The 12,933-nt window shown below is 39.2% G+C and overlaps 1 protein-coding gene across 2 annotated transcripts in view; it reads left to right on the top strand.

Moving 5' to 3' along the window:
* The window catches only part of gas2l3 (growth arrest-specific 2 like 3), a 54,808-nt gene that overhangs the window by 14,732 nt on the left and 27,143 nt on the right, over positions 1 to 12,933 (top strand). The window contains exons 1-2 of one of the 2 annotated variants that reach the window (XM_051948647.1): positions 2,957 to 3,105; positions 5,898 to 5,951. In XM_051948647.1, the coding sequence (XP_051804607.1) occupies positions 5,928 to 5,951 (24 nt within the window). In that variant the 5' untranslated portion in view covers positions 2,957 to 3,105; positions 5,898 to 5,927. Of the gene's footprint in view, positions 1 to 2,956; positions 3,106 to 5,897; positions 5,952 to 12,933 lie in introns of those variants that run through there. The other variant, XM_051948651.1, reaches the window with a different exon arrangement.

Consider the following 12,933-nt stretch of genomic DNA (forward strand, 5'->3'; position numbering starts at 1 on the left):
TAAAAATATCTAAAGTGATTCCATATATATATCAGTAAAACTTCTGTTTTCTTTAAGAACATTCAGGAAAAAATCTACCAAAATCCAATGAATTTCGCTGGATTTGGTTGATTTTTTTTTTTTTTTTTTTTTTTTTTCCCTGAATGTTCTTAAACTTTTTTAACATTTTTTTTTTCCACCGAAAGTTGTTCAAAAATTTCCTAAAAAGTTTTGAAAATATGGACGTTTTAACTGTGAAATGTTGAAACTTTAAAACGGGTTAATTTGACCCACAGGACGACACGAGGGTTAAAATAAGATCATTTCAAGATTGTTTGACTTAACAAGATATTAGGATGCGTTGTCTTTAAAACAAGTCCCTCCATCTTGCTGAAATGTCACTTGTTAAGTGAATTTATCTTACATCCAGTGGGATGAGACTAAGAGTTTTTGCAGTGCAACCTAAGCCTGAGGAGGGTGCTACAGGAAACATAATTTTAATCTGAGGGAAACACAACTTGACGACCATAAGACCGGCATTGTCGGATGTTTTCCTCCTTACGACCGCTGGGGAATGTGCGTGGTGGTGTTTCGTGTCAGCGTCAACTCCTGCCCTTTCCAGAGTGCCACTCCCAAGTTCACCGCCATAATAAAACGTGTTTTGTCTTTGCCTCCCCCTTTTTGGCTTCAGTCCTCCCGCCTTCCTCTGTGCTTGACATTTGACAGTGTGTGGGTGCCTTTGGTCCCTGTAGGGAGTCACGCTCTCAGGCTCTGCTATGGCCCCAGATGCACACAACTGGAGTCCAGAGCCAGAGATTTGCCCTTTGTCCCGTGTTGTTGAGTGTGACCCTTCACGCTGAAAAGAAGCGGAGCCCCTCTGGAGTGTCATTCGCTTTAGAAAGCCTAAATGTCGTCGTTCTTTCGCTGTTGCTGGTTACTCTGCTTCGGACCCCTTGAGGACATTTCCAAACAATGCTTTGAAAGACTTCTCTTGTCCTGGATGTCACTAGTTAAGGCTTCCAAGTTCCTCTCTGACTTTTTTTTGATCAGTCAATTATATTCTATTCAAAACTGTCATTGTGATTTCAGCAATACGAGGAATCCCCGTGAGAGTATAACTTATACCAAAGATTCCAGATTTGGAAAAGTGCACGGACAGAGTGATGGATATAGAACACTGGAAGTCAACATGAACAGTCAAACACTGTAGTCATTAGAACAAAACAAGTTGAAACAGCTGTGGAAAACCAACATCTGGACATCTGATGCTATCACATGACATCATGTGTTCTGTTCTTTGCTTTCCTAGAGTTTGCTCTCTCTTAGGCAATATCATTGGAACACTTTCCACATGGATGCAAGTGTCCTCTTTCTTGACGCCTACAGCTCCAGAGCAAACCATCCAAAAACACCGGAGCGACAACCTCCACCCTCACAGTGATTCTGCTTCCCTCCTAACTTTCTGCTGAGCGCTGGTTTTGGAGGCTGGGGGAGTGTTGTGGTGGGGAATAAAAAGCAATTGTATGCTGCAAAAACTCAAAATCTTATCAAGTCTATCTGTCTTATTTTTAGTCAAAATGTCTCATCCCACTTGATTTAAGATAAAGATGGAGGGACTTGTTTTAAGACAATGCATCTTAAATATCTTAAGTCAAACAATCTTGAAATTATCTTGTTTTAACCCTCGTGTCGTCCTGTGGGTCAAATTGACCTGTTTAAAAATGTGGGAAAAAAATACATATTTTCACAGTAAATACTTCCAGTTTCAATTTTTTGGGGGAAATTTTTGGTGGGGAAAAAAGAAATGTTAAAAAAATATTTCTTTAAGAACATTCAGGGAAAAAAATCAACCAAAATCCAGCAAATTTTTTCTGAATGTTTTTAAAGAAAATATTAGAACTTTCACTGATATATATGTAATCACTTTAGATACTTTTATGATTTTTTTTGAAGATTTTTATTCATTTTTTGAAAATATTTATTTTTTTTAGACTTTATTTTTATTTATTTTTTTATTTCTTGCCAAATTTGGATTTTTTTATAATAAAACTTAAGGGGAACATTTAAGGAATTCTCTTCCTGAAGATTTTGCATTTTTTAAAATATAAATGTGGGGACATTTTTTGCTGGATTTTTGAAATTTTTTCACACGAGGAAACAATATTTTTTTGGTTGGTGCTGTACCTGAAGACAACAGGAGAGTTTAGAGAACCAAGCTTGACAATCCTGGTAAAATTTAACTTAAATAATAGCTTAAAATAAACTTTCCTAGCTAATTTTAAGATCTCGGTATTCTAAATATCATCTTATTTCAAGTAATCTTACCAAGACATTTTTCACTTGTTCTATTGGCAGATTTCTTCACTTATTTCAAGGTAAAAGTTCCTTGAAATAATGTTTTTTTTTTTCTTGTTTTGATGGGAGCATTTTTTTTCCAGTGTGCATGCAAGTGTCCTCTTTCCTGACGCCTACAGCTCCATGGCAAACATCCAAAAACTCCGGAGCAAAAACCTCCACGCTCACGGTGGAGCTCATGCTTCCCTCCTCTAACTTTCTGCTGAGCGCTGGTTTGGGAGATTGGGTGAGTTCTGAGGTGGGGGAATAAAAAAGCAATTGTAGGTAACCCCCTCTGCCTCACCTCATCTATCCCTTCTCCTTCCATTTCATTGCATACTGTTTGGGGAGTTCCAGGTTTGGCTGTTGGCTTGGAGATGACGAGGAGTGTATTGGTGTGTGTGGTGGGGAGGGTGGCAAGCTAACACAACAATGGGTGCTTTGTGAGAGGGTCCCGCCGTGACAGGATTGTTGGGGGGGGAGCGAGGGGTTGGTCAGAGCTTAGCGAAGCGTAGCCACTTCATTGGGGGGGGGCGAGGGGTTGGTCAGAGCTTAGCGAAGCGTAGCCACTTCATTAGTCAGGGCTCTCCTCTTGCACCTCCTCCCATCCATCCTCCCTCCCTCCCTCCCTCCCTCCTCGTCTTCCTCCTTGCTCACTCGTGCAACCTCAGAGGCAGGAGTCACTCTGGCCGGACAGCGTAGTGCCGGGTTTAGGCTCAGCGCTTGTGAGGATGTGCTTTCAAGGCTGATGAGAGTTGTCCTCCCTCGGTACCCTAGTGTTCCTGTTCTGAGGTAAGTCGTCTTGTGTTGTCATCCTCTCTGTCCTGCCCTGTGCTGCCCTTGGCCGCTGACTTGCATCTTCTTCTCCGGGACTGCAGTTGTGGTGTCGGATGTCTGGGCGCTGCACTCTGAGGCAGGCCTTTGATTAACCGCTGATGAAATCCTTCTCATGTCTGTAGTTGTGGAGGCATTTTTAGATAAGAGTTTTGCTGTTTCTTGTTCTGTGCATGATGACATCAGTAGAAAACACCAGAACATATTTGTACTGCAGCGAAGAAGTTTCACCAACCCGTTTTGCTGTAGAAGTTCAGCTGATATTTGTGTGTGAGGTGAAAGTGGGGGGTTGGTTGTGGAGGACTATTGCCTCAGCTGTGTTGACCAAATCAGTGTTATTAGGATCTACATGCTTGTGATTGCTTTCTCCCCCACCCATTGGCTCTCTTTGTCAAACACACCCTCGGGGACAGTGGAGGGTCGGGGTAATCCTTCACATCCTGTGTGGGAAAAGGGGAAGAGAGCAGCCCTCAGACTAACCCAATCACTTCCTCGTGAGAAAGTTTGATTCTCTAAAACTCACTGTGGCTCCAGTAAAAACGACAATATCCTTGCAGCTTTTTACCCAGATGGCATCCTGTGCGCCTGTTTTGCAGCTTGTATCCTGTCTAACTGCCTGCTGTTATGCTCGTTAATAACCTTCAGCTTCCACAAGTAATTCATTAAAACGGCCTTAAAATGACGAATGATGTCTTCAGCTGAGGCTTTTCGTTAAGGGAGGATATGAAGATGTATTTGCAAAGAAGAGCAACATGCCTGAAATTGGTTTAAAAGACTGAATGGCTTGATGGGATAATGAGGATACGTGGTGGATGGAGCTTTGAAGTCGCTGCATGGAACCAGTTTAGGTCATTCTCAGGCTTTTCTCATGTCCAAGGAGTTAGAAGACTCCAATGCAGGACTGAGAAATGGATACAATTCATAGTTTAGTGCTGTACCTTTAGTTATTCTCATTATTGACTAATCCAACAGTTCTTTTGTTGATTTAATCAATAAAATGTCACAAATCCTGATTGATTAGAGTGTCGGTTATCTTCTTTTAAGCATTTTTTTTTCTAACCAGCAATCTAAAAAAGCAACTGAAGACTAAAGATGCCATGTCCCGTCTGGACAACATGACTGTATTCTATCATGATTGTAAGGATTTCTTTGATATTATGGCAAAGCAAAAATAAGATGGTGTTAATATATCAAAATTATTAAAATTTTAGCTTTGAATTACCACCATTGGGGATGTCTCATTGGACTAAAGATGCGGTTATTGCATTTGAGTTTTCATTGAAGAAATTATCTGATTTATGGACAGTAAAAGCCTACCTCATGTCTTCAAGCTCAAGATGGGTGTTTACTGGAACAGAAATGATTAGACGATCAAAAGAAAATTGAAGCTATTTTGCAAAATGTTTTAATTGCTTGAGTCATTTCAACTCGTCTCTGTTTTTCTAATGTAGATTTCTATCTATATATTTTCAGGTTGAGTATTTTCAGGGTTTAGGGTGATTAGGCAGACAGATGTTTTAAGTCGTCACCTCAGGGTCTGGGCAACTGTGATGGATCCCCCCCCCCCCCCCCCCCCAATCTTCTGAGTGTGTGGAAACCAAACAGATAATCAGATTATTTAATTCAAATAATTAAGTTGTCCCTGTGGTGTTTGCACATATTTCTAATGCACATGCAATGAAATGTGCCATGTAAATATTGCCTTGTTCTGCCCCACACTGATGAGTGTTGGTGCCATTTTTCTGTCAAATATACAGTTTGATATTTTGAGAACTACTCTGCCACTGCTATTTCTGTGTATAAAACTAGAAGAGTGATGAGCTTAGCCAAGGAAGTAGGGGGAAATCACAAACCTTGCTGGCCTCTCCGAAGTTCAATAATCCTCCAAACGAGACGTGTAGTGCTCACAAATAAACACGTGTCCCATTTGTTTTGTCTGTACACAAACTGAAATGTAAAAAAAACATTGTGTTTCTCAGAGTGACTGGCACGGTGGAAGTATTTCTTAGTTTAGCCGTCTGGTCAACACATCTGTGAACATTTTTGCAGGTGTTTGGAAACTCCAGGTCATCACAAGTCACACCTGTGGTTTCCCCAAGAAATGGTTACAGCATGGAAAAGTTTAGAATGTCCTCATTTTTGAAAGAAAAGCTTCTCTCTTTTTCAGTGAAGATACCATTAACTGAATGATAAATTCAGTGTAGACATTGTTAATGTGCTAAATGACTATTCTAGTTGGAAACAGCTGATTTTTAATGGAATATCTCCATAGGGGTACAGAGGAACATTTCCAGCAACCATCACTCCTGTGTTCTAATGCTAGATTGTGTTAGCTAATGGTGTTGAAAGGCTCATTGATGATTAGAAAACCCTTGTTCAGTTATGCTAGCACATGAATAAAAGTGAGTTTTCATGGGAAACAAAAATTGCCTGTGTGACCCAAACTTTTGAGTAGCAGTGTATCTGCCCTGTTGCTTGTACTTCCAGTTTTTAGAGAGAAACTACTCACCTCTGGCTCTATAGCTAATGCATAAACACAAGAGTTACATCCATTTTCTCATGGAACACTCGTAATGTTGAAATAGTGAACTGTTCACTTTAAAACTGCACATTTTGATGCTCGGTTTCCAGAAATACAGATGCAACTATCTGGCATTTCTTGTCAACACTCTCCAAGCTGTAACACAATGATGCAACTGACATTTAAATAATTAGTTTCTCACCCATTTGTCTGTCTCATTTTTCCACAGAATGAAGAAGTAAATCATCTGTGATCAGTCATGGCTGTCCAGACTGGCATCCAGGTAAGCTCAGCAACGTTTACTAAGGTTGAAGATCACAAACCCATCACTGTTTAGCTTGCAGATGTTGTTAAAACTGTACATCGTTGGTGAAGAACTTCATCACCTTTTTACCCAAACCTGTCCACATTTAGTCCCTGAGACAGAGCAGCATGTAGGCTCCGTGTCTGTACAAAGTTGTCTACATTGTTGCGGGGCTGAACCTGACTCTGGGTTCTTGTTATAGTGCCCTCTTTAGGCCGCTCTCAACCATTCAACTGAGTGCCCAAGCAGTGAGTCACCAACACTAAGACGTGGCCACACATTGCCAGTTTTATCCAGATTAAATACAGAACTGCAGACATCTGTCTCCTCCTCGGCAACTGTGGTGAGCCCACCTGTGTTGCAGCATGCCGTCTTGTTTTTGTTATGCATGTCTGACGTTCCACCGCTCGGACCCGGAGGAGTTTCTCCGCACATTTTTTAGGGGGAGTGGGTGGAACGCACAACACTTTCTTTCCCTTTCCCCTCCCAGCAACGAAGTGTTAGCCATCCCAAAACAACAAACATATCGTGTTACAGATTTGTCACATGGCAGCACCTCCTCGCCTTCCTCTGTCATCTGGGCTGGAAAGTCCTGGCTCTCCTCGCCGCTCTTGGATTGTGGATATGCAAAACATGTATCCCAGTGGTATGCACATCACATGTGGCAGGAAGCCTCTCAGACTGATGCCAGAGTGTTGATGAGGCTGTGAAGAGCCTTGACAGAGTTGTTGATAACCTGTGGTTGCTTCAGTCGTACCAGATTAACCTCAAAGATAGCGATACTTTGAAGGTTTGTCATGCCAGGCAGTATTTAGATTGACTTGTATAGCACATATCTCTGCAGGAAACGGCATATTTCACCAAAGTTGTTGTTGAATTTTCTGAAAAGTGGATACACTGGAAAAAAATGCCTCTCTCAAAAAACGAATAAACTTATTTCAAGGAACTTTTACTTTGAAATAAGTGGGGGGAAAAAATCTGCCAATAGAACAAGTGAAAAACAGCTTGGTAAGATTTCTTGAAATAAGATATGATATTTAGAATATTGAGATCTTAAAATTAGCTGTGAAAACTTATTTTAAGCTATATTTTACCAGGATTGTCAAGCTTAGGTGTCTTAAAATAAGCCAGACTTGCATAAAGGAAAATACCAGTTTTTCACTCAAAAACAGATTTTTGCTAAATTTTCTTGTAAACTCCAACTCAAAACATGATAATTTCAAGATTATTTGACTTAACATATTTAAGATGCATTGTCTTAAAACAAGTCCCTCCATCTTGCTGAAATGTCACTTGTTAAGTGAATTTATCTTAAATCGAGTGGGATGAGAGATTTTGACTGAAACTAAGACAAACAGACTTGGTAAGATTTTGAGTTTTTGCAGTGTAAGAGTAGTTTACATATAAATAATTATTTTTGCAAGCCCTGGTTTTTAATTCTAGTATTTTTTCCACTTTAAAGCAGACAAAACAATCGCTGTGGTTTTCTAATTGCCCTCTTAAAAAGAATTAAATGCAGTAAAGTAATCTCACATTTGTTTGTCATGTGCGGACAGATGTGCTGAACATCTATGATGGAACATAGAACTAAATGGATGATCTTTTGTTCTGTCCTGCTGATGAAAGGCACCCTGTGAGGATATTGATCCGTATCAGACTGTAGTGATGCTGCAGCTACTTCCAAAGCTCAGCTCAGAGCCTCGCTGCTCATGTAGAGCACAGTCACATTCAATAACCGGTCACACTCTGACTGCTCTGCTCAGCCAGGCTGAACATGTATGCACTCATGGAAGTATAAGCAGCATATGCGCTCATCTATAAAGGCTACAATAAAATATAAAGTCTGCAGGGTTGTGTTGTGCCTGAAAATCTTCTGTGATAGATGCTGGGGGTTAAAACTCACACCGAAGCTAAAAATATCCTTGTTATGAGCCTTCAGTTTAGGTATTTAAAGGTTGATACAGCTGTACGTCATTGGTCAGGGCTATTGGGGTATAGCTATCCACTCAGATTAACTGTATACTAATACAGGCTCAACAAACCACAATAGATGCTTAAGGCATTTAACAAGTTAAAGCTGTATTTTTTTTTTTTTTTTTGGTCACTTTTCATGAACGAAGTAGGACAAATCTTGACACTGTCACCTTAAATACAAGGTAATGTGGCTAATGTTGACAAACGGGTAGTAAACTGGAGACACATTAGTGTGGATTTTTAACATTCATTCTGTTTTTAACTCAGTTTTGGTCTCCACCATCTCTTGTGAAACTATCTGACTTTTCAGCTCTGATATTTTCACTAGCTAGTTGCTAACATTGTCTGCATTTGGTGCTGTGTCGCTAGTTATCAGTGCGTTTATCATATTTTTAAGACCGTAAACAGCTGCTTGTTGTAGTTGGAAAGGATACTGATGATAGCCGTGACACGAAACCAAAGCACTGACCCATGTGTGAACTCGATTCACTGATTAGTGCAGCTGTAATTTCGTTTTCAGTTTGTGATGCATGTATATTTTTGCTTTGGTGATCTGATGGTTGTAAAGCTTTTATAATTTGTTATTGCACAGTGAATGCTGGGTTTCTTTGTGTTTATAGTCGACAGAGGAACTGGGTAGTTGGCGTCAAAAAATAGACATAAAAGAGCAAAATTCAAAGAAAGAATAATCACCCAGATTTAGACTGACAAGTGTCAAATATTTTTGAGGTGCAGATCTCACACTGAAATGTCCTTTTTAGCCTTCCTGAAATTCCACATTAAAACCAAGGCTACTGCAGCTTTTATGTTGTGCCAGTGTTGTAAAAATCTGGGATGAAAATGACCAAATGGAAAGCCCAAGCAGCTCTCGCTATCTGAAAGGAACAGTGTGACCTTGTTAGTTCAGCCTGGCCTAACTAAACAGCTCTAAAGGGTTAAAGGTGAAAAGCCAAGCCATGGGAAGCAAAAAAATCAAAACAAAAAACCCCAGAAAAGCGTTAGTGTTCTGATGCTATTTAACTTGATTAACATGTAGTTTTTAGCTGACAGTGACTTCTTTACTTCAGGTTTGTTGCTCACAGGCTTCGTATGATGAGTCAGAAACATATGGCGTAGATAAAAGGGTTTGGAACAATGTGAGCAGATGATACCATCATGAGAAAACGCTTATATAACATGAAAGAAACTAAAAATAACAAGTGAGGATCATAGTCATGAGTGATGACCATATTACGAGAAAACCTGGTGTTTGTGGATAATATTGGTTCATGTGGTTTTGCTGCTATTGACTATTGTTTCAGGGAGCTTATTTGCCCTCGGTGTAAGTGGCTCAGGCTAAGAGCATCAGAATCTGCTGACAGTAATTGGTATTCTACAGGCTTAAAACCTCAGTATTTTGCGTTTCTGTGCTGGATTATCAACCAACCAACCAACATTCCTGCATCTAATGAGGTCAGAGGTGGGAAAAGGAAGAAAAACTTAACAGAAAATGTCCCAAAGCAGGTTTTATCTTACGACATTAGCACAGCCTGAATGCTCACCGTGAGCCTATATGTGGTCAGAGTACGCGGTGGGATTATCCCTACCGTTCAGGCGCCTTTTCTAATCAGCACGGCATCTTTATGTAACTTCTAAACATCACACCACGCTGCCTTATTCTCCAATTAGCTGGATGAGGAGAAACAAACTGTTGTTGTGACCCTGCAGAGCATCACAGAAAGCCTGTCCTTCTGAACTCTCTTATGTAATGTTTGTGTCCATCGATAGGCGATTGTCTTTTCGGTTTACAGCATCGGGTGTTTTTATCCCCTCTCCCACTTCATAATCTGTTTACCAGTCGTATATTCTTAGCACGGTGCTGCAAACGTTTTCCCCAAGCAATCACCATTTTGATGTCTATTCTGAATATTTGTTTGCATTCCTCCTAATTGAAGGTGAAAGTGTCACCTGCAAAGATTACTTTTACAGTGAATTCCAGCAAGATAAATGAGTCAAAATGAAGTTGAATACTAAAGGGGAGTTTCACATTGGGAAAACATGCCCCTCTCAAAACAAGAAAATAAAACTTATTTCAAGGAACTTTTACCTTGAAATAAGTGGGGGAAAAAAAGTGAAAAATGTCTTGGTAAGATTTACTGGAATAAGATGTGATATTTTTAATATTGAGAGCTCAAAATTAGCAGGGAAAACTTATTTTAAGCTTTTTATTTTTTACCAGGATTGTCAAGCTTAGGTGTCTTAAAATAAGCCAGACATGCTAAAAAAAAATAGCAATTTTTTCACTCAAAAATAGATTTTTGCTTTCATGTAACCTCCTAATTTGAGATGTATTAACCCTCCTGTTGTTCTCATTTACAGGCACCAAAAAATATTGTTTCCTTGTCTGGAAAAAATCCAATTCAGCAAAAAAAATCTCCAAATTTCTGAAAATTTGCAAAACCTTAAAGAATAAAATTCCAATAATTCTTTAAAAGTTTATTTTAAAAGTTTTATTTTTAAAAAATCCCCCAAATTTGGCAAGAAAATTATTCTAAATATTTTCAAAAAATGAGTAAAAATCTTCCCAAAAATCCTAAAAATATCTAAAATGATTACAGATATATCAGTAAAATTTGTAATATTTTCTTTTCACAGAAAAATCAACCAAAATCCAGCGAAATTTGTTGGATTTTGGTTGATTTTATGTGAATGTTCTTAACTCTTACAAGGCCATGTTTCTGGAGAAGTACCTATACTAAAACCACCTAATCCATAAAAATATCGATCAAGTCTTGCGAGGTCGCATTGTCGTAGACGTTCGCCATTGTGAATTTCGGCTGGTACGCGGCCCCGATAAGCACTTCGTTATAACGGCTCATACGGTTTTATCGTTTTAAATAAGCAAATTTGGGGCCAATGTTTATATCTTACCATTGGTTGACTTAAACATACGGTGTGTGCATGTTTTATTTTAATTAGTGAGCCGAGAATGTTCGGTTTCGGCTATGTATATGAGTAAGCGTGAACCGAGTATACTGGGTCCCGGCTTTTTAAGGGTTAAGAAACATTTTTAACCTTTTTTTTTTTTTTTTCACCAAAAAATGTTGAAAGATTTCCTAAAAAAGTGAAAATGTGACATCAGGAATTTCAGTGTGAAAATATATTTTTCCCCAAATTTTCAAACTTTAAAACGGGTCAATTTGACCTGCAGGATGACACCATGGTTAAACGTGTTTTGGGTTTTCTTGTAAAATTCAACTCAAAACAAGATAGTTTCAACATTGTTTGACTTAACAAGATATTTAAGATGCATCATCTTAAAAAAAAAAAAAAAAAAGTCCCTCCATCTTACTGAAAGGTCACTTGTTAAGTGAATTTATCTTAAATGAAGTGGGATGAGACATTTTGACTAAAAATAAGACAGACTTGATAAGATTTGGAGTTTTTGCAGTGCACTGATTTCACTCGTGGTTGATTTTACCTGTTATTGGGGAGTGCTACCCTGTGAAAACTGTTTAACATCTTTTGTTGTTCTTGATGGAACATTCCAAAATTTAAAGCCAAAATATGAGTTTTCTAAATACTCCCTGGAAGTCTGTATTATCAGAAAGTCTAAAGTTTGGAAAAATTTGAATTTAAGAAGCACAGGGACTTTGATTAAAGATTAATGTTAAGCTGCATTGTGGGAAACGTTGCATGTAGAGTTTTTGACCCCCTTTGACCAACACTGGGGTTTAGAGTGAAGATATCTGGACCTCTGCAGCTTAGATGTCTCTTGAGAATCCTCTGTTTAATGGATGTGCAACACTGAATCACTGGAGCAGAACCTTGAAGTTAATAAGTGCACAGAGCTTGTCTTTTAAAGCAGAGTTTTCATAGTTTGCTGTTAATTTATTTGAAATACGAACATTTTCTCTTCAGCTTCCCCATTAGAATGGCAGGTTTATGCTAAAGGTCAAAGTTTAAGACCGCTTTACAGTCCTAAAGACTTTACTGATTTGTCCTAAACTCATTTTTGTAGCAAAGACTCTTCCATGCAATTGGACATTGTCCCAAAAGGCTTTATCACGCTGATAATATCCTGAGCTGTAGCTTTAGCGCATCAACAGAACTCCATCTCTGTTTCACTGCCCAGAAGGTTTCCTGTTTGTAGGCCGAGCTGACACGATAAATTCAAGTCCTCAGTGAGACCCATCCTTGTTGGAAGCACAATAACCCTTTCAGCACAGTGGACTCGGTGTCCCATTACTGCTGGATGACCTGTGATGGACACAACGATTAAAGGCTGTATCTTAAACAGATGTCAACAAACTGGACGGGGGAGAACAGAGCAGAGCAGAGGGGAGGGGAGGTTCATCCAGAAGTGAGTTATGTAATGTCTGGACAAGTCATTATGCTGCACATCTGCTGCTGGTTTCTAGATTTCACCTCCTGTTCCCTGTAAACAGCTAAACACTTAGAGACAAAACAACACGGCCTTTTTGTAAATATCAATTATGTGCATATTTGGGAAGTAGAAGCTGTTGTTTTGTCAGCTTGTGCTTCTTTTAGGTGGGGAAGTTTAAAGCTCTACAGCCAGCAGCTTGAGTTACTTTAAATTCAGGATGATACCATTTCCTCTTTACACTGCAAAAACTCTAAATCTTACCACGTCTATTGGTCTTATTTTTTTCTCATCCCACTTGATTTAAGTTAATTTAACTTAACAAGTGACATTTCAGCAGATGGAGGGACATGTTTTAAGACATCCATTCTCTATACACCGCTTTATCCTCATTAGGGTCGCAGGGGGTGCTGGAGCCTATCCCAGCTGACTCGGGCGAAGGCAGGGGACACCCTGGACAGGTCGCCAGTCTGTCACAGGGCTACATACACACGTGGACAAAATTGTTGGTACCCCTCAGTTAAAGAAGGAAAAACCCACAATTCTCACTGAAATCACTTGAAACTCACAAAAGTAACAATAAATAAAAATTTATTGAAAATTAAATAATCAAAATCAGCCATC

The sequence above is a fragment of the Acanthochromis polyacanthus genome, chromosome 1 (assembly GCF_021347895.1).
Source record: "Acanthochromis polyacanthus isolate Apoly-LR-REF ecotype Palm Island chromosome 1, KAUST_Apoly_ChrSc, whole genome shotgun sequence".
Taxonomy (NCBI): Eukaryota; Metazoa; Chordata; class Actinopteri; family Pomacentridae; genus Acanthochromis; species Acanthochromis polyacanthus.